Source organism: Neoarius graeffei, chromosome 21 (genome assembly GCF_027579695.1).
Source record: "Neoarius graeffei isolate fNeoGra1 chromosome 21, fNeoGra1.pri, whole genome shotgun sequence".
NCBI lineage: Eukaryota > Metazoa > Chordata > Actinopteri > Siluriformes > Ariidae > Neoarius > Neoarius graeffei.
In genome coordinates, this window is record NC_083589.1 from 56,915,585 (window position 1) to 56,935,832 (window position 20,248).

General features: G+C 40.7%; 1 protein-coding gene across 2 annotated transcripts in view; it reads left to right on the forward strand.

Moving 5' to 3' along the window:
- The window catches only part of scube1 (signal peptide, CUB domain, EGF-like 1), a 217,979-nt gene that overhangs the window by 101,719 nt on the left and 96,012 nt on the right, over positions 1 to 20,248 (forward strand). For both annotated transcript variants that reach the window (XM_060903404.1, XM_060903403.1), the window contains exons 5-6: positions 14,126 to 14,251; positions 16,864 to 16,980. In XM_060903404.1, coding sequence (XP_060759387.1) covers positions 14,126 to 14,251; positions 16,864 to 16,980 — 243 coding nt within the window. The remainder of the gene's footprint in view (positions 1 to 14,125; positions 14,252 to 16,863; positions 16,981 to 20,248) is intronic.

Genomic DNA, 20,248 nt, shown 5'->3' on the forward strand with positions numbered 1-20,248 from the left:
TTATGGAACTTTATTCTGGCCTGCCGTCTTTCTGTGCTCCTCCCCCTCCTACAAACTTCCACAGTGGTGCCGGAACGCCCGTTGATCTTCCTGCTGCGCCAGCATCAGGGCCTCGAACCGGTGCTTTTGCTCCTTCCGGAGGGTGACTAGCGCCTGGTGCTGGCTCTGCTGGGCCGTGGCGAGGGCGTGGACCAGGTCTGCGAAGGGGGAGGACTCCATGGGGCTGTTCTGTTCCTGTGCTCCGTCCCGGGTTCCGGCACCACTGTGGAAGTTCATAGGAGGGGGAGGAGCACAGAAAGACGGCAGGCCAGAATAAAGTTCCATAACTCTTTTTATTTTGCTCTTTTCAGATGCAAAAACACTCTCTTCCATACATACATATACACACACACACACACCCAAGTATCTGGTTCAGGAGAGAGCTCTCTTCCTCTGCTCTCTCTCTCTCTCTTTATATAGGGCGCGGTCATTGGGAAGACACACAAACACAGGTTAATTGACATCAGGTGTAGTGATTCTGCCACTTACCTTCCCTGACTCCGCCCTCCTGTCACAGACCGGTGTTTGACCATGCCCCCGCTGCCACATTCATTTTTACCAATGAGCTCACTATTATAGTCCTCTATATAGTAATTCCCTAGACAGTGAGTAGGGAATAGTGAATGAGTGAGTGATTTCGGACACAGGGATCGTGTTAAGCGCTTTGAGCCAATCGGATTCTTCACCTGGGAAGATTCTGAAGTGTGTGGCCAGAAAAGTGTACAAAAATAACAGGTGCTTTGCAACCAATCGGTGGAGCATTTGAGACCGAGACTACACAACGAGTCATATCAAAATGATAAAATGCAAACAAACAAATAAATTAACATGTGTACCATTTTGTATTTGTGGTTTTGTATGTAGTTTTGTTTGAGCATTAGCTCACATTACTGAAAAAAAACCCCTCTTGTTTTATTAAAACCTATGTGTTTTTGATCTCCTGAAAATTTTCACCCCCTCCCCATGGATTGGCATTAATTGATGATGTCCAAGGGCCACATGCACATTCTTTTTCACTTATCTATGTAAATAATACGGTGCCATTATAGCACTAGCTGTTTAAAGAAAGACTTGAAAGTGTAGATAAAAGGTTAAAGGGTTGTTTGCCACATTGTACTATTGCGACACTAGGTTTTCCGTTTTCCTGTTGTTTTTTTATTTGATTAAATTGCCTTTGATGATACACTTATGCAATTCATTTATTTAATTTTGTACACTTGCCATGCTGAAGACTCCAATGGTACGAGCCTCTTTGATGAGGATGCGGTTAAAGCTGGTGTCAGTGTGGCTGTAACACTTGTATAAATTGTTATAAACGAGGCTTTGAAAAGTGCTTTCCGTTTCATATTGCACTTGGGCTTTTAAAAGCACTGATTTTGAAAGGGTTCTTTTAAGTGGCGAGGTTATGGGTAACCACACACACACACACACACACACACACACACACACACACACACACACACACACACACACACACACACACACACACATGTTCAAACTCACCACTCTATAGCACTCTAGCCTGGTTTATACTTCCACACTGAAGCAATGTTTGCGTGTCTGTGCCATGAAGCAGAGAAGGGGTTTATGGGTAGCTGTAGCTCTCAGAGGCTCTGAGTCCAAACCAAAATCCTGACAATGTTTATACCTGTGTATCAGGTGAATGCTGATTGGTTGTGCAGGGAAGTATGGAGTCTTGAAGTCAAAGAGCTAGCAAATATACATTTCAAGGCTACACAGATTATGTTCATGAGATCGCTCTCATATGGTATCATTTCGATTGTAACATCTACAACTAATTCACAGGAAGTTTGTAGTTCACAGATGAAAATGTGTCGAGTTAAGTTTGACGGAGAAGATTTAAGATGGAAGAAGGAGTCTCCAGTGTCAGAACTTTGTAACAGTGTGACAAAAGTAAAGTCCTGGGTATGACTTTAAACTGCAACCGGTGGTGAGTCTCAGGTCCGGGAAGACTTGAGTATTGGGGAAAGTGGAGTTACCTCTTAATCACCATTGCTCTCAGGTCTGCTCTGACTCAGAGTGGTAGCACCTGGCTGGGTTCCAGCTATGGGTTAAATAGTATGTCACCAATAAGGCGCTGCAGCAGGGTGCTTTTTGGTGCAATGTGGCAGATGAACCCAAGAGGGTCAATGGCGCACCACCAGATGGCATGCAGAAGAGCCACTCACATGGCCAATGGATGGCATCACTCAGCAAGTCAGTTGTCACTGTGGGGCAACTTCCATACCCATCAGGTCTGTCGCACTTTTGTGCACCACTTGGCATCAGGTCTAGAGATCCAGAAAGAGACAACACGATGGGGACACAACGTCGTTTGTCTTACCTTACTATGCAAGGCACTTCGTTAGGAGAGGAGAATAGTATGTGAGAGCTCACGAGGTCAGACATTCCTTGGTGGCTTGGCAGGGTCATTCATGCAGACGCTACAGGCGACTCTGTCGCTCTGGTGGGAGCTTCGCAGCCCATTTGCATTTCTACGCATCCTCATGAAGCAGTCATCATCGCTAGCGATGGACAGCCAACGACGACGATGACAAAAGTAAAGCTGGTATTTGAAGTTTTTCCAATACGGTAAGGTCGATTTGTCAGTAGCATGACAAATTGCATTTTTTTTATCCAAAAAAGAGATGCTGATGAATGAACAACTGTTAATAACTGCTATAAGTAATAACAGGAAATGTGATCTCCAACAACACCGCTGTGAAGCTATATGAGGCTTTCATCTTACTGCATTTTGAATACTGTAGTCCGTTATTACTGGGTATTACTAACGGTCTCCGTGATAAACTTGAGAAAGCCAATTGTTTTGGCATTAGATGTATTTTCAAACTGTTCATATAAAGATGCCTTATTTATAAAGATGCTTTAGACATTGGCCAATCTACAGACACTTGCACACTGACGGTCATGCCATTCTTTGTCCTTGGTTTATCAAGCCTTCGTCTCTACCTGTGGTCCAAACTATATAAAGGAACTCTTTCAAATACAACAAAGCCGTTATAATTTAAGAGGGGGTAACCTTAGACTCACACAAGCAACATCGAACAGCAAATGGACTCACAGATCATTTACCTATCTGGTGACTCGTGTGTGTGTGTGTGTGTGTAACAATCTCCCTCCAGAACTGAGATGTCTTGATTCTTTAATCAAGTTTAAAAGCGCCGTAAAGAAAACGAATCTTACTAGTGGCACATTGTGCAAACATAATATTTGTGATCAATAGAGTTAAATTGCATTTAGTTATATTCTCAATTTAATCTCATCTCATTATCTCTAGCCGCTTTATCCTGTTCTACAGGGTCGCAGGCAAGCTGCAGCCTATCCCAGCTGACTACAGGCGAAAGGCGGGGTACACCCTGGACAAGTCGCCAGGTCATCACAGGGCTGACACATAGACACAGACAACCATTCACACTCACATTCACACCTACGGTCAATTTAGTGTCACCAGTTAACCTAACCTGCATGTCTTTGGACTGTGGGGGAAACCGGAGCACCCGGAGGAAACCCACGCGGACACGGGGAGAACATGCAAACTCCGCACAGAAAGGCCCTCGCCGGCCACGGGGCTCGAACCCGGACCTTCTTGCTGTGAGGCGACAGCGCTAACCACTACACCACCATGCCACCCTACTTTTGCAGATGTTCCACAAAATGAAATCAGATTAAAAAGTATGTTGTAATCCGTGGCAACTTGCTGTGGTATCAGAGAAAACAAACACATTGGGATATGCTGGTATTGGAAAATAATCAACTTTGGTGTTGTAACAGTAACTCTGCTTTGCACTGGGCTGCATGATACCATCTCATCGTTTCATTCCTTCTTTTTTTATTGTTCTTCCTGTTACATATAAGGAGGAAATTACCAGGAAAGACAATGAAACAATAAATTATTCGGCATTTCATTGTGTTATTTGTTTATAGCAAACTTTGTTATAACTAAATCCATGGAAAGCCATGGTCTAATGGTTAGAGAAGCAGCTTTGGGACCAAAAGGTCAAGAAGCAGCTTTGCTTCTTGACCTTGCAGCTTTGCTTCTTGATCTAGAGAAGCAGTTTTGGGACCAGAAGGTTGCCAGTTTGAATCCCTGGCCCAGCAGGAATGGCTGAAGTGCCCTTGAGCAAGGCACCTAACCAACCTTCAACTGCTCTGGCATAGCTAGTGTCTGATTAGCCAAAGAAACACTGATGAGGTGATTATTAGTGCCTGGCCAAAACTTTAACTAGTTAGAACGAGACAATAAAATGTAAGTTAGTGAGGTGGCAGTAAAATACAATAACTGTAAAATGAGCTGTTGTGGGCATTGTAGATTCTGGGAGGCGGGGCTACATGTACATGAACATGGATGGGAGGAGGGATCAGGAAGTAAACAAATCATTTCAATGATTTTGTAATTCACATTATAACTACGGCGGCGGGCGGCACGGTGGTGTAGTGGTTAGCGCTGTCGCCTCACAGCAAGAAGGTCCGGGTTCGAGCCCCGTGGCCAGCGAGGGCCTTTCTGTGCGGAGTTTGCATGTTCTCCCTGTGTCCGCGTGGGTTTCCTCCGGGTGCCCCGGTTTCCCCCACAGTCCAAAGACATGCAGGTTAGGTTAACTGGTGACTCTAAATTGAGCGTAGGTGTGAATGTGAGTGTGAATGGTTGTCTGTGTCTATGTGTCAGCCCTGTGATGACCTGGCGACTTGTCCAGGGTGTACCCCGCCTTTCGCCTATAGTCAGCTGGGATAGGCTCCAGCTCGCCTGCGACCCTGTAGAAGGATAAAGCGGCTAGAGATGATGAGATGAGACTACGGTGGTGTAGTGGTTACCGCTGTCGCCTCACAGCGAGAAGGTCCGGGTTCGAGCCCCGTGGCCAGCGAGGGCCTTTCTGTGTGGAGTTTGCATGTTCTCCCCATGTCCACGTGGGTTTCCTCCGGGTGCTCTGGTTTCCCCCACAGTCCAAAGACATGCAGGTTAGGTTAACTGGTGACTCTAAATTGACCGTAGGTGTGAATGAGAGTGTGAATGGTTGTCTGTGTCTATGTGTCAGCCCTGTGATGACCTGGCGACTTGTCCAGGGTGTACCCCGCCTTTCGCCCGTAGTCAGCTGGAATAGGCTCCAGCTTGCCTGCGACCCTGTAGAACGATAAAGCAGCTAGAGATAATGAGATGAGATTATAACTACTCGATCTCAAATTTTACTCATTGCACCTTTAATTTGTTCAAAAGAAAAATTAGAGCGTGTTTTTCAGTGTACAACAGCATTGTCCTGAATCTCTTGTCCAGAGAAAGTATGAAGAGAAAGATAAAATGACTGATAAAGCCATATAAAGTGGCTGTGCCCTCTGTTGTGCTTCTTATCAAAGCCCCCCACATTGATCCTGTCAGCACATCTGAACTCTCCAACATCTGCAGTCAAAACACACGCCAAGCTTCACCTCACACACACATTAACTTTCCTCCCTTCCTCTGCTTCTTATTCTATTTCTCTTCCTCTCCTTCTCTCAAAGTTTTCTTCATTTAAACTCCATTGGGAATAGCGCTTGTGTTAATATAAGACAGAATCGTCGAACTTTCCCGATCAATCCGTCTTTTGTCGTTCGCTCAGTGGACGGACAGAGCGCCCCCTCTGTGTTTGGTGATTCAGCAGTCGGTTTATTTGACTTCTCTGCAGTTTAAGCCAAGGGCCCACATGACATTTTAGCCTCGCACTCACTCCTTCAAATAAATTATCCGAGCGAAACATCATGCTCTGTTTGGACTCGTCCTACGCAATCAGGCGCCAACTCGGGTCACCTGGCGAAAGTTCGATTAAATCTTGATCTGTGCTGTAAATCACATCGGATCTGCAGGAGTGTGGCCATCTGGCCTGCATAAATAAAGTGATTATGAAATGATTTGGCGAGGAACAAGGAGTCTCTGCAGAGTGCGTGTCTTGTTCTGTCACTCTTCTTGTACAGGAATGTGTACAGTAGTTTAACGTTGCACTTCACACACACACACACACACACACACACACAAATGAGAATGTATCAAAGCAAGTCTCTTTGTCTTGCTTTATGGCCCTCGAAAGGATGTAAGCATGATCATTAGGCACATCAAGGCACCCTCAGTGCTGCCCAGATGAAAAGACACAAACCCCTCCAAGCATCCCAAGAGCTTCTGAAGAACCTGAGCTCTGAGAACAGTGATGCAGTGATGCCGGGCGCCGAACTGTTTCCACAAGTGATTTGCTTTTATGTGCATGTTCTTGGCTCATTGTCTGTCCATCACAAGAACCTGAAGATGCCCATTAGAGACTGACAAGTACCTCTCTCTGTCTGTCTATACCCCTTTTTATCTCTTGTTTGCAACTCTTTCATGTGGCCATTTTCCTTGTTTAAGGAAAGCAATGAATGAATTCTGGAAGAAATGGTCCTGGGGTTCGACACTATCTTGTTGAGGTGCACCTGCATACCAGCTCGGGTCTTTAGCCTCAGTCTGATTGGGATGTCTTTCTTTCAAGGTTTAAGAAAGTGAGATGTCAGTGTTAGAATGAGCTTCTCCTGCCACTCTGAACACCTTCATCTACAAACAACATCTAGGATAAAGACTCTTCCTTTGCATTGTCTTCTTAGTTTATGCATTTAGTTCTACTAAATGTGCTCATTGTACCTGACTGAGCAGTTGAGATTTCTTGGTCAAGGACCCAGTGTCAGAGCCAGGATTTGAACCCATAACCTTCTGATCAGTAGCCCAAAGCCTCAAGCACTGAGCCACCACTGCTCCATTAGTGACTCCACTTAGTCAAGTCAAGTCAAGTTTATTTGTATAGCGCTTTTAACAATAAACATTGTCGCAAAGCAGCTTTACAGAATTTGAACAACTTAAAACATGAGCTAATTTTATCCCTAATCTGTCCCCAATGAGCAAGCCTGTGGCGACGGTGGCAAGGAAAAACTCCCTCAGACGACATGAGGAAGAAACCTCGAGAGGAACCAGACTCAAAAGGGAACCCATCCTCATTTGGGCAACAACAGACAGCCTGACGATAATATTAACAGTTTTAACATGAAGACAGTTTCGTTGATGTTATAACTCTTCATTGATGGAAACTTGAGTGCAAAATTGATTCATGATAACTGCAGTCCTAAAGTTAGCAAGACAACTGTAGTCCTCAGCCATAAAAGCATTACTGTAAGAGTCCAGAGCATCCTCCAGGTATAACCCTCAACTATCCTCATGGGGCCGTCCTTCACAGGAGCGATGCGATAAAACTCCGATCAGACACAGGGCACCATGATGGATCAAGCAGGTCCGAGGGGCAGAAGAGGCCAGCATCTCAATCCCAGGATCAACATGTAACTCAGAGGGACAGATTGGGGGGGAAGAGAGAGAGAAAGAAAACACATGTTGTTAGGTATGCCCTGCTCTGGCTGGAACTTAGTGAGTCCACTTAGTCACTAAAACCCTTCGGCTTTTCCTCTCGCCTTTCTGGTTATAGATCCCAAGAGATTCTGTCAATGCTGATTTATATTGCTGCTGCTTCAGCATGTACATGTGAAATGAATAAAACTACTTTATTCTATCCACATTCACTGGATATGAGCAATCGTGCACTCTGATTGGCTACTCTACTACTAGGATATCAGCTCATGTACCGTGAGTAGAGAAAAGCAAAATGGCGGCACGTGTTGCTGAACCAACCAAGGACGAAATAAAAACTCTACTCGAAAACAAAACCCTAAAAAATACAAAAAAGCAACAAAATATGGACTGAAAGTATTTGATGGTAAGAACATACACTACCGTTCAAATGTTTGGGGTCACTTTGAAATGTCCTTATTTTTGAAAGAAAAGCACTGTTCTTTTCAATGAAGATCACTTTAAACTAATCAGAAATCCACTCTATACATTGCTAATGTGGTAAATGACTATTCTAGCTGCAAATGTCTGGTTTTTGGTGCAATATCTCCATAGGTGTATAGAGGCCCATTTCCAGCAACTCTCACTCCAGTGTTCTAATGGTACAATGTGTTTGCTCATTGCCTCAGAAGGCTAATGGATGATTAGAAAACCCTTGTACAATCATGTTAGCACAGCTGAAAACAGTTGAGCTCTTTAGAGAAGCTATAAAACTGACCTTCCTTTGAGCAGATTGAGTTTCTGGAGCATCACATTTGTGGGGTCGATTAAATGCTCAAAATGGCCAGAAAAATGTCTCGACTATATTTTCTATTCATTTTACAACTTATGGTGGTAAATAAAAGTGTGACTTTTCATGGAAAACACTAAATTGTCTGGGTGACCCCAAACTTTTGAACGGTAGTGTATCTTTTTTTATTTTTCAAAAATTATTATTTTAGCATTTTTCACAAATTGTTCCTGTCATTTTGTCGGTTTGTTTACATTCTAAGCGGAAATTATTTTGTCGGACATTTTGTATAAAGTTTTTATTGATTGAATTTGCAAAAAATAAAAATAAAAATGCTCTTTCTCTCAAAATCCAGTGAATGTGGATAGAATAAAACGGTTATTCCACTCAGTCTTGTCGTACACGGCTTATAAACAACTCGGTGCTACGCGCCTCATCAGCTATCAGCTCATGTACGACTCGATTTCATGGAATATCTGTTAAATAGTAGTGAAGTTCCATATTCTTAACAAAAATGATAAATTTTTAATCCATCAGGATGCATTTTTTTATTTTTGTTTGGAGCACAAATGGCTGTTTTTATTCTGACCTAAGAATGAAGGAAAACTTTGTAACTGGTCAATATGGCAATATAATTTTGATAAATTATGTCACTATCCAATATAAAAGAATAAAGCACTAAGAGAGTTAATCCTACATTTCCCAGAATGCACTGCAGCCAGGAAGTAGGGGAACATGAGAATTTTTTAATTTTTATTTCATAAAAAAAATTTTTTTTTTTGTCTCGTAAATTTGTGACTCCTTTACCTTGGCATTTTTTAGGTTTTTCTTGCCAATTTATGGCTTGATAATCTCCAAGAATATCCAAGATCTTTTTTTTTATTGTAAATATACTAGTTTAATCTCTAAGTTTTTTTTCAGAATACTGCCCCCTGCCTCAGCTACGTAATTATAAATTGCAAATAAATTTTATATCATGTGAAAAAAGCTGATGTTAAAATGTTGCACCGAATCATTCACATTGTGAAATGTTAACATTTAATTTCATTAATTAACAGTTATTCCACGAAATTGAGTCGTACATGAGCTGATAGCCGACAAGGCACGTAGCACCGACTCGGCTATAAGCCATGTATGACAAGATTGAGTGGAATAACCATTTTATTCTATCCACATTCACTGGATTTTGAGAAAGAGAGCATTTTTATTTTAAGCAAATTCAATAAATAAAAACTTGATACAAAACGTCTGACAAAATCATTTCCACTTAGAATGTAAACAAAACCGGCGAAATGACAGGAGCAATTTGTGAAAAATACGAGAATAATAATAATTCTTGGGAAAAAAACCTTCTTACCATCAAATACTTTTATTCCATATTTTGTTGCTTTTTTGTATTTTGGGGGTTTTTTTTCGAGTAGAGTTTTTATTTCATCCTCGGTTGGTTCAGCAACACGCTCCACCATTTTGTTTTTCTCTACTCATGGTATATGAGCTGATATCCTAGTAGTAGAGTAGCCAATCAGAGCACACGATTGCTCATATCCAGTGAATGTGGATAGAAGAAATATAGATATTTTGAACAGATATTGTATTTTTTTAAATAAAATCTACATATTATGATAGTGGAGCTTCCCATACACAAAGTGTGGGAAATAAAGCTCCATACGTAAGGAATGCATCGACCTGATTTTTGATTACTTTTGCGACCATATGACATGCGTACATACAGTGGTGCTTGAAAGTTTGTGAACCCTTTAGAATTTTCTAGATTTCTGCATAAATATGACCTAAAACATCATCAGATTTTCACACAAGTCCTAAAAGTAGATAAAGAGAACCCAGTTAAACAAATGAGACAAAGATATTATACTTGGTCATTTATTTATTGAGGAAAATGATCCAATATTACATATCTGTGAGTGGCAAAAGTATGTGAACCTCTAGGATTAGCAGTTAATTTGAAGGTGAAATTAGAGTCCGGTGTTTTCAATCAATGGGATGACAATCAGGTGTGAGTGGGCACCCTGTTTTATTTAAAGAACAGGGATCTATCAAAGTCTGATCTTCACAACACATGTTTGTGGAAGTGTATCATGGCACGAACAAAGGAGATTTCTGAGGACCTTAGAAAAAGCATTGTTGATGCTCATCAGGCTGGAAAAGGTTACAAAACCATCTCTAAAGAGTTTGGACTCCACCAATCCACAGTCAGACAGATTGTGTACAAATGGAGGAAATTCAAGTCCATTGTTACCCTCCCCAGGAGTGGTCGACCAACAAAGATCACTCCAAGAGTAAGGCGTGTAATAGTCGGCGAGGTCACAAAGGACCCCGGGGTAACTTCTAAGCAACTGAAGGCCTCTCTCACATTGACTAATGTTCATGTTCATGAATCCACCATCAGGAGAACACTGAACAACAATGGTGTGCATGACAGAGTTGCAAGGAGAAAGCCACTGCTCTCCAAAAAGAACATTGCTGCTCATCTGCAGTTTACTAAAGAGCACGTGGACAAGCCAGAAGGCTATTGGAAAAATGTTTTGTGGACGGAGGAGACCAAAATAGAACTTTTGGTTTAAATGAGAAGCGTTATGTTTGGAGAAAGGAAAACACTGCATTCCAGCATAAGAACCTTATCCCATCTGTGAAACATGGTGGTGGTAATATCATGGTTTGGGCCTGTTTTGCTGCATCTGGGCCAGGACGGCTTGCCATCATTGATGGAACAATGAATTCTGAATTAGACCAGCGAATTCTAAAGGAAAATGTCAGGACATCTGTCCATGAAGTGAATCTCAAGAGAAGGTGGGTCATGCAGCAAGACAACGACCCTAAGCACACAAGTCGTTCTACCAAAGAATGGTTAAAGAAGAATAAAGTTAATGTTTTGGAATGGCCAAGTCAAAGTCCTGACCTTAATCCAATGGAAATGTTGTGGAAGGACCTGAAGCGATCAGTTCATATGAGGAAACCCACCAACATCCCAGAGTTGAAGCTGTTCTGTACGGAGGAACGGGCTAAAATTCCTCCAAGCCGGTGTGCAGGACTGATCAACAGTTACCGCAAACGTTTAGTTGCAGTTATTGCTACACAAGGGAGTCACACCAGATACTGAAAGCAAAGGTTCACATACTTTTGCCACTCACAGATATGTAATATCGGATCATTTTCCTCAATAAATAAATGACCAAGTATAATATTTTTGTCTCATTTGTTTAACTGGGTTCTCTTTATCTACTTTTAGGACTTGTGTGAAAATCTGATGATGTTTTAGGTCATATTTATGCAGAAATATAGAAAATTCTAAAGGGTTCACAAACTTTCAAGCACCACTGTATACCCCCACAGGGAACCCAACCGTAAGTGCAAGGCAACATATCTCATAAACACTTGACCACATGACGAAATTTATATCTTTATTTACATAAAATGAATGGGTTTTTATCCAGCACTTATTTTTAATTAGCTTTTTAAAAAAAATGTGGGATTATTTACTAACACATTTTACACTCATCGGGAACTCTGCTTTTCAGGCAGTGCCGAAATCTATATATTACATATTGTGTTTCAAAGAAATGTCTTCAAATGTCACGAGATGATATTTTTGTCATATCACCCACCCCGAGTGTGTCGTGTGCTTACGAGGATGTTAAACTCCACTGTTCAGTGTTAATCCCAACACTTAATGTAGATTAAAAGCTCACTCCAGTGTCCTTCTGGAGTTTCTGAGCATGTTCTTCCTGTGTCTATATGTCTGTCCTCTGGGATTCTCTGGTTTCCTCCCAGGATGCTGGTAGTTGGGCTGGCAATGTTAAACTGCCCCTGGGTGTGAACGAGTGTGTGAATGTGTATTTGCATGGTGCACTGTGATGAACTGGCATCCCATGTCCAATGTTCCTGGGATAGACCCCATGTCCACCACAACCCTGACCAGGATGAAGCGCTTACTGAAGATGAATGAATGAATGAATGAATGAATGTTAATCCATTTTCATGTAGCTTGTAGTGTAGTGTCGTGGAAGAGAGCTTTCATATAACTGAGCAACATTTTCTGTAGCTTAGATCAATTTTGTAAGTAGCTTAACACTAACTATAATTAAAGTACTATAAGATTATATATTTTTTGTTGTTTTCTACACATATACACACATTAAAACCATGTAATGGACGATAAGACTTTTTTTTGTCTTATAGCTGTGACCTCAAAACTAACTATATTATATACGGTACCAATCAAAAGTTTGTACACCCCTACTCATTCATAGGTTTTTCTGTATTTTATATTTTCTACATTGTAGAACAATACTGAAGACATCAAAACTGTGAAATAACATCTGGAACAGATATGGAATTATGTAGTAAACAAAAAAGTGTTTAAAAAACAAAATGTTTCATATTTTCGAGATTCTGCAAATTATCCAGCGTTTACTTGATGACACTTTACACACTATTGACGTTATCTTAACCAGCTTCATGAGGTCGTCACCTGGAACGCTTTTCAATTAACAGCTGTGTCTGTTCAAAAGTTAATTAGTGGACGAGTTTCTCGCCTTCTTAATGCATTAAAGTGACTTTTAATTAATAAAAATAAAGAAAAAAAACCCCCATGGAATTAGAAGGTGTCCAAAATTTCGAATGGGTATATATATGAATTTTAGTAACACACAATTACTGTATACCGTATGAGTTCTCTGCTTATTTCTTGTGAATTGTTAGAAGAATTGTTAGAAGTCATTAATGCCAAAAATCTGCTATTCTTAGAAGGGACTTAGAAAGAAAGAAAGAAAGAAAGAAAGAAAGAAAGAAAGAAAGAAAGAAAGAAAGAAAGAAAGAAAGACAGAAAGATGGAAAGAAAGAAAGATGGAATCTTTCAATTACGTTCATTATGTCATATATTAAATATAGTTAGTTTTTTCTTTTTTATCAGACATCTAGTTTTTAGGTTTGTTTACCTGACATGTTTCGACGTATGACTGTCGTCTTCCTCAGAGTGTCACCGGATGTTATTGGTGACGCATCTTTTATCAGCTGATGTTTCCGAAGTACGTCGAAACATGTCAGGTAAACAAACCCAAAAACTAGATGTCTGATAAAAAAGAAAAAACTAACTATAAGAAAGATGGAAAGAAAGAAAGAAAGAAAGAAAGAAAGAAAGAAAGAAAAAGAAAGATGGAAAGAAGGAAAGAGACAGATTGAAGGAAAGAAAGAAAGGAAGGAAAGATGGAAAGAAAGTAAGATGGAAAGACGGAAAGAAAGGAAGGAAGGAAAGAAGGAAATAAAAGAAGGAAAGAAGGACAGATAAAGATGGAAAGAAGGAAAGAAAGAAAGATGGAAGGAAAGAAAGAAAAAGAAAGACGGAAAGAAGGAAAGAGACAGATTGAAGGAAAGAAAGAAAGGAAGGAAAGATGGAAAGAAGGAAAGAAAGTAAGATGGAAAGACGGAAAGAAAGACGGAAAGAAAGAAAGAAAGAAAGAAAGAAAGAAAGAAAGAAAGAAAGAAAGAAAGAAAGAAAGAAAGAAGGACAGACAAAGATGGAAAGAAGGAAAGAAAGAAAGACGGAAAGAAGCAAAGAAAGAAAGACGGAAAGAAGCAAAGAAGAAAGACGGAAAGACTGAAAGAAAGATGGAAAGAAGGAAAGACGGAAGGAAAGAAAGAAAGTGCCATTTCTTGCGAAGAAGAGAAGGGAAGGAAGGATGTGGTGCCTGTGTTATTCAGGGAGAGGATTTTATGCTGGAATCTGTGGGTCAGTGTTAATGTCACTGGGCTTCTGCTTGTACAAAGGGTCCTGTGGCAGAAACATTAAGCTAATTTATACCTCTCACATAACACGTCCATCTCCAGGAGCCTGGCTGAGGATTGTTTGTAGTGGAGAGCACACACGTCTTTTAGCTGTAAATTAATCCCCCTCTCACATTCTCTCTCTCTCTTTCTCCCTCTTTTTCCTGCAGATGGGATGAACTGCATGAACAAGGACCACGGCTGTGCTCACATCTGTAGGGAGACTCCTAAAGGTGGTGTGTCATGCGAATGCAGGCCAGGGTTCGAACTGGCCGAGAATCAGCAGGACTGCAGATGTATGTACCGGACCGTACCATTTCAGCACCTCAGCAAAATACTTCTAACAATATGGCTGAAAATGTGGCTTTCAGTTATTATTCTCCAAGGCATAAGCTGCTGCTGATCCAAGAGCTGCTCTTTTGTACGATAGCACAGCTGTAGGTCAGGGTGATGAGGTCGGAACAGTAAATTACCTGTTAATTTAGTCTCCAGTCTCAAGCATGTGGTGGTGAGATTAAGAATTTTTACAGCTGTTCAGTATTCACCTTAAACAGTGCACATAATAATAATAATAATAATAATAATAATAGTCACTTGAATTCATCCACATCTGAACGAAGACTCTACAGTACTGTGCAAAAGTCTTAGGCACCTTATAGGGGTTTTTTTTCATACAAACTTTGTTAAAAGTGTCCAGAAGAACTGTGGCTGGTTCTGTAAGATGCTCAGTAAAACCTACAGGTCATTTCCGCATAAAACTGCACTCACTGGACCTCAGACTACTATTTTTTTTTTAAAGCAAAGAGTCGTCTCACACCAAATATTGACTTTGTTTCATTTATTACAGCTTACTGCTTACTGTTTATAGTATTTTTTTAATGTTGAAACATTTCATTTCATTATTTTTTAAGCCATTTTTGGTCGACAGCATTTCTTTACATGTGCCTAAGACTTTTTTGCACAGAACTGTAACTAATTTATATCGTTGATTAAAGCTAGACGGCCTTTCGATTTCATAAAATTGGTGAAATTTAGTTCCGTCTGAAATGTGGTCATTGTGATTTATGTTTATTTCTGTAATATCTCACAAAATATCGGGCCATTCTGTGGCTGGGAAGTTATTTAATTTGAGGGGATTAAAGCAAATAATGTGCATGAAATCGCTTGCTTTGCGCAGTCAAGCAGACAGAGGAAGTCCGTGTGCGCATGCGCAGGTTTACCTTCTTCTTCTTCTTTTGGGTTTTACGGCAGCTGGCATCCACAGTGTTGCATTACTGCCATCTACAGGTTTCCCTTTGAGCGTGCACTGACAGTTCCATCATTCTGTCGCTAAACGAACAGCTGATCACACTGAGGTGCTCGCTGAGCGCCCATATTTATTAGTTTGGTCCTGCGTTTCCTTTCCTTCGTATATAACATAACGTCTTTTCTTCTCGCTTTCTTTCCGTTACTGTAGTCGGTCTTTTACGTTTCACATTTCGCACACTCACGTCCTCCATTTTTCTCTCCTGTTTCAAATTTGTATCCCACAATGCCTTGTGCAAACGGGGAAAGCCCACCACATGATGCATGACGTAGTATCTTGAATTGGGTCATGGTGAAGCAGGAAAAAATAGCGGAGAATTTAGGGCCACGTGGAGATAAATTCATTAATTGTTCTATTTTAAAAAAAACTAATAAAATTGGAAGTCTGTGATTCAAATTCAGTAGCTTTCGGTCCACTAAACAAAAATAATTGGGTGTCGGGGAAAATTCTTTTTATGACCTACACTTGAAAAATCTGAAAGGCCGTCTAGCTTTAAAACCAAAGCACTATGAACAGTATATTGTATTAATAGTTTACAGAAAAGTTATGTGTTGTCCTATGCTCTACAGTCCAGTACATAAAAATGAAAAGAAAGTGTGTAAAGGATCAGAAGAATATAAGGTCATGGAGCAGTGTGTCTCTCATAACCATGTGAACTCCCACATGGACCGATCCACTAGACAGCAATCTGGGGGGAGATCAAGAGCGAGAGTCGGCTTTTTATTAGTTACACTTCGTTTGGCAACACATCCTGTTCCAGACAAGTTTCTAGAGTGAAATATTGTGAGATGGTTTAATATCCATGATTAAAGAGGAGCTGGGGTGTATTATTATTATTATTATTATTATTATTATTTTTTTTGTGTGTGTGTGTGTGTGTGTGTGTGTGTGTGTGTGTGTGTGTGTGTGTGTGAGAGAGAGAGAGCGTGTATTTGTCCTGAACATTTTAGGCAAGTGCTTCATTTTCGCACTTCAAATTCACATATGTTCATTTCTGTACAATTCATTCGACATATAAAACAAATGAATGCTTGAATAGTGATGGCACTTTTACGAGGATCTGTGTGATTGATGGAAATGCCTTTTAGACGAGCGCATGAGAATTCCCATAAGGAGCTTTAATCATGCCCAGTATGCTATTCTCAGACATTTTTGGATAGAAATCAACCCAGGACTCAAGCATGATGTAGCATTTTTTACTACTTTTAAAATATATGATTTCATTCATGCACGTTGCGTAGAGCTTAGTGCTCAAATCTGGAGACTCAGCGGGTCAGGGGAAAACATTTTGAGTTGTCTTGTTGAGGGATACACCTACATTTCATTTTTACATCTTGAAGTTCTTATGGACGTAAAATTGAGGTACATGTATCCCATGTAAAAACAATAGGGGGGTGCAAACATTTGCACCCAAATGAATATCTGTTTAGGTGAAGTAGTGATTATTCAGGACATATCTCTGAGAGAGAGACAGTGTGTGTGTGTGTGTGTGTGTGTGTGTGTGTGTGTGTGTGTGTGTGTGTGTGTGTGAGAGAGAGAGTGAGTGAGTGTGTGTATTTGTCAGTATTTAAAGCTTCTCTCATAGTCATTGTGCATTACCAGTGACGTGTAACTACGGAAACGGTGGCTGCCAACACATTTGTGAAGACACTGACACAGGACCGGTGTGCAGCTGCCACCAGAAATACGCCCTGCACTCCGACAGCAAGACCTGCATTGGTAAGTCATACGCCTACACACACACACACACACACACAAATATTTTGAACTAAAAAATGTGGCGTGTAAATGGTTAACTCTTCTTGGATGGCTAATTATGAGTCTATAGATTGGTATTTAGATTAATTTGATTAACAGAGATTAATTAGATTAATTTGTTCACAGTGAACAACTTCTGATCTCCCTTAAATAAGCTCCCCGGGGAAACTTTTAGGTGCAAAATCTCTGCGATAAGCTAAACTCTTTCTAGTTAGCTAATTAATGATGGACAAAAAAATTTAATATTTGGACAGGTTTGGAAACTGTGAAATAAATCTGGGACCGAATTCCGAGCCACTACGTACCGAGCACAGAGTGCACTACACAGGACGTGCAAACTATTATCTCATACTCTTTGCAGTGCACTTGTCTAGGGAGCATGGTGCAATTTGGAACTCAGCCAGTGAGTGAGACACAGACGCACATGGGAGGTGGATAAATAGAAAAGAGTAATTTCAATGACTAACAGACTAATAGCATTAACAGTATTGTGGATCTTGCAATAAGTAACGCCAATAACTTACAAGAAAATTGGTGTATATCTAGTATTACCTCAGCTGTTAGCTAGTACTAAACAGCCAAAGGAACACATAGCATAATTATTTTTTAAAAATACTTACAGTGCCAGCCCTGTGATGACCTGGCGACTTGTCCAGGGTGTACCCCGCCTTTCGCCCGTAGTCAGCTGGGATAGGCTCCAGCTTGCCTGCGACCCTGTAGAACAGGATAAAGCGGCTAGAGATAATGAGATGAGATGAGACTTACAGTGCCCTCGTCTGCAATTTTGCCATGGACAGTTGGTATTGATCCCTCTTTTAGCTACAATTTCGTTGCCAGTCCTATATCGGTCAAGCAGTCAGACACACACAGACAGGTTTTTGCCAGCTATAACTTGGACTTTCCATCAATAATAATTTCAATCCACTCAGCTCTGTGCATTCGATAACAGGGAAGTTCCCGTACTTAGCTCGCTTAGAAATAATACTAGTGGGTCCAGGACATGGAAGAAAAATAATGGCATGGTTCTCTCAAGCCATTGGTGGAGATGCTGAGGGGTGGTATAATTTTAATGAGCTCCTCTCTTTACGTAAGAAAGGGCGTTAAATATGAATGTCTAGTTCTTGAATACCATATTTTCTATTCTAGGCAGCCCAGAAGTAACTAACTGGGTGTCTTATTTCAGAGTTTGTAGGTTGGTCGGCACTCCAGATACCCAAATCTCTGTGCGCAAGCACTGAAAAAGTGAATTTTTCATAATATGTTCCTTTTAACATCTCATGTGGGTCCACTGGTGAAGTTAGCTAAACATTAGCAAGGTGGATCAATAAACACATAAATTGGTGACAACATGATATAGAGATTCATAATAAAATCTCATTTATGCCTGCTTGTGACAAGTGTACACAAGGTAACTAGAGGTTAACTAATTTTATTCTATCCACATTCACTACTCTGAGCAATCGCGCACTCTGATTGGCTACTCTACTACTAGGCTATCAGCTCATATACTGTGAGTAGAGAAAAACAAAATGGTGGAGCGCATCAAGTCAGATATATCACTTTGTTATCAAGTATTTAAAAGAAACAGAAATAGCTAAGGCGGCACGGTGGTGTAGTGGTTAGCGCTGTCGCCTCACCGCAAGAAGGTCTGGGTTCGAGCCCTGGGGCCGGCGAGGGTCTTTCTGTGTGGAGTTTGCATGTTCTCCCCGTGTCCGCGTAGGTTTCCTCCGGGTGCTCCGGTTTCCCCCACAGTCCAAAGACATGCAGGTTAGGTTAACTGGTGACTCTAAATTGAGCGTAGGTGTGAATGGTTGTCTGTGTCTATGTGTCAGCCCTGTGATGACCTGGCGACTTGTCCAGGGTGTACCCCGCCTTTCGCCCGTAGTCAGCTGGGATAGGCTCCAGCTTGCCTGCGACCCTGTAGAAGGATAAAGCGGCTAGAGATAATGAGATGAGATGAGAAATAGCTAAATAAAAGAATATAGTTTTTTTCCCCTCCGGTATCTCCTGTTCCACACTCCAGCCCAGTCGGTGGCGGTAATGCACCTTTAAGTTGGTTTGCCAACTAGTAATAAAAAAGAAGAAAGGAAAATGGCGGAGTGTTTTGCTGAACCAACCGAGGACAAAATAAAAACTCTACTCGAAAACAACACCCCAAAAAATACAAAAAGCAACAAAATATAGAATAAAAGTATTTGATGGTAAGAACGTATCTTTTATTTTTCAAGAATTATTATTATTATTATTATTATTATTATTATTATTATCGCATTTTTCACAAATTGCTCCTGTCATTTCGCTGGTTTGTTTACATTCTAGGTGGAAATGATTTTGTTGGTCATTTTGTATAAAGTTTTTATTTATCGAATTTGCAAAAAATAAAAATAAAAATGCTCCCTTTCTTAAACTCCAGTGAATGTGGATAGAATAAGAGTAATTCCACTCAATCTTGTCGTACACGGCTTATAGCCAACTTAGTACTATGCGCCTCGTCGGCTATAAGCCATGTACGACTCAATTTCATGGAATAACTGTTAAATATAGTATAAAAGCTAAGCTAATAGCCAACTAACATAGCTAATGTTCTTAATGAACTGATGAGAATATGATGATGACAAATATATGCTCGGTAAGTAGAAGTTAGCAAGTTGGTTAGTTAACTATATACAGCATAACAGGTCAATTAATGACTAGCTAGCTTAAGCCTCGGTCACAACCGGCCGTACGTGCTCCTACGGCTGGTCTACGTGCAAAAAACGCAAGAAATGCACGGAGGGCGCGCGTGAAACGCATGGAGGGCGCACGTGTGACGTGCTGATTTTCGAGCCGTAGACTGGCCGCAGACTGGCCGCAGAGGTTCTTTGTCACGTCAAACAAACTCTACGGGCGCTTATGTTTTTTTCAGGTTGCAAGACAAACTTACGGTCAATGCGCGTCTTTCTCCATGAACAAAAAAACGCAGCGATTTGGGAAACGCCAAAAATCGCACGGCCAAAAAATCATACGTCCGGTTGTGACCTAGGCTTTAGCTAATGTTCATGAGACCGAATACACTTCTGGAAATGGAGGCTTAGATACTAAAACAATACTTATAACTTGTGAAAGATGTCTGCTATGTGACAAAGTTAGTTGGTTGATTAGCTAATTATATACGATATAACGACTCAGCTAATAGCTAAGTAACATAGATAATGTTCGTGATTGATAAATATTTTTATGAGAATATGAC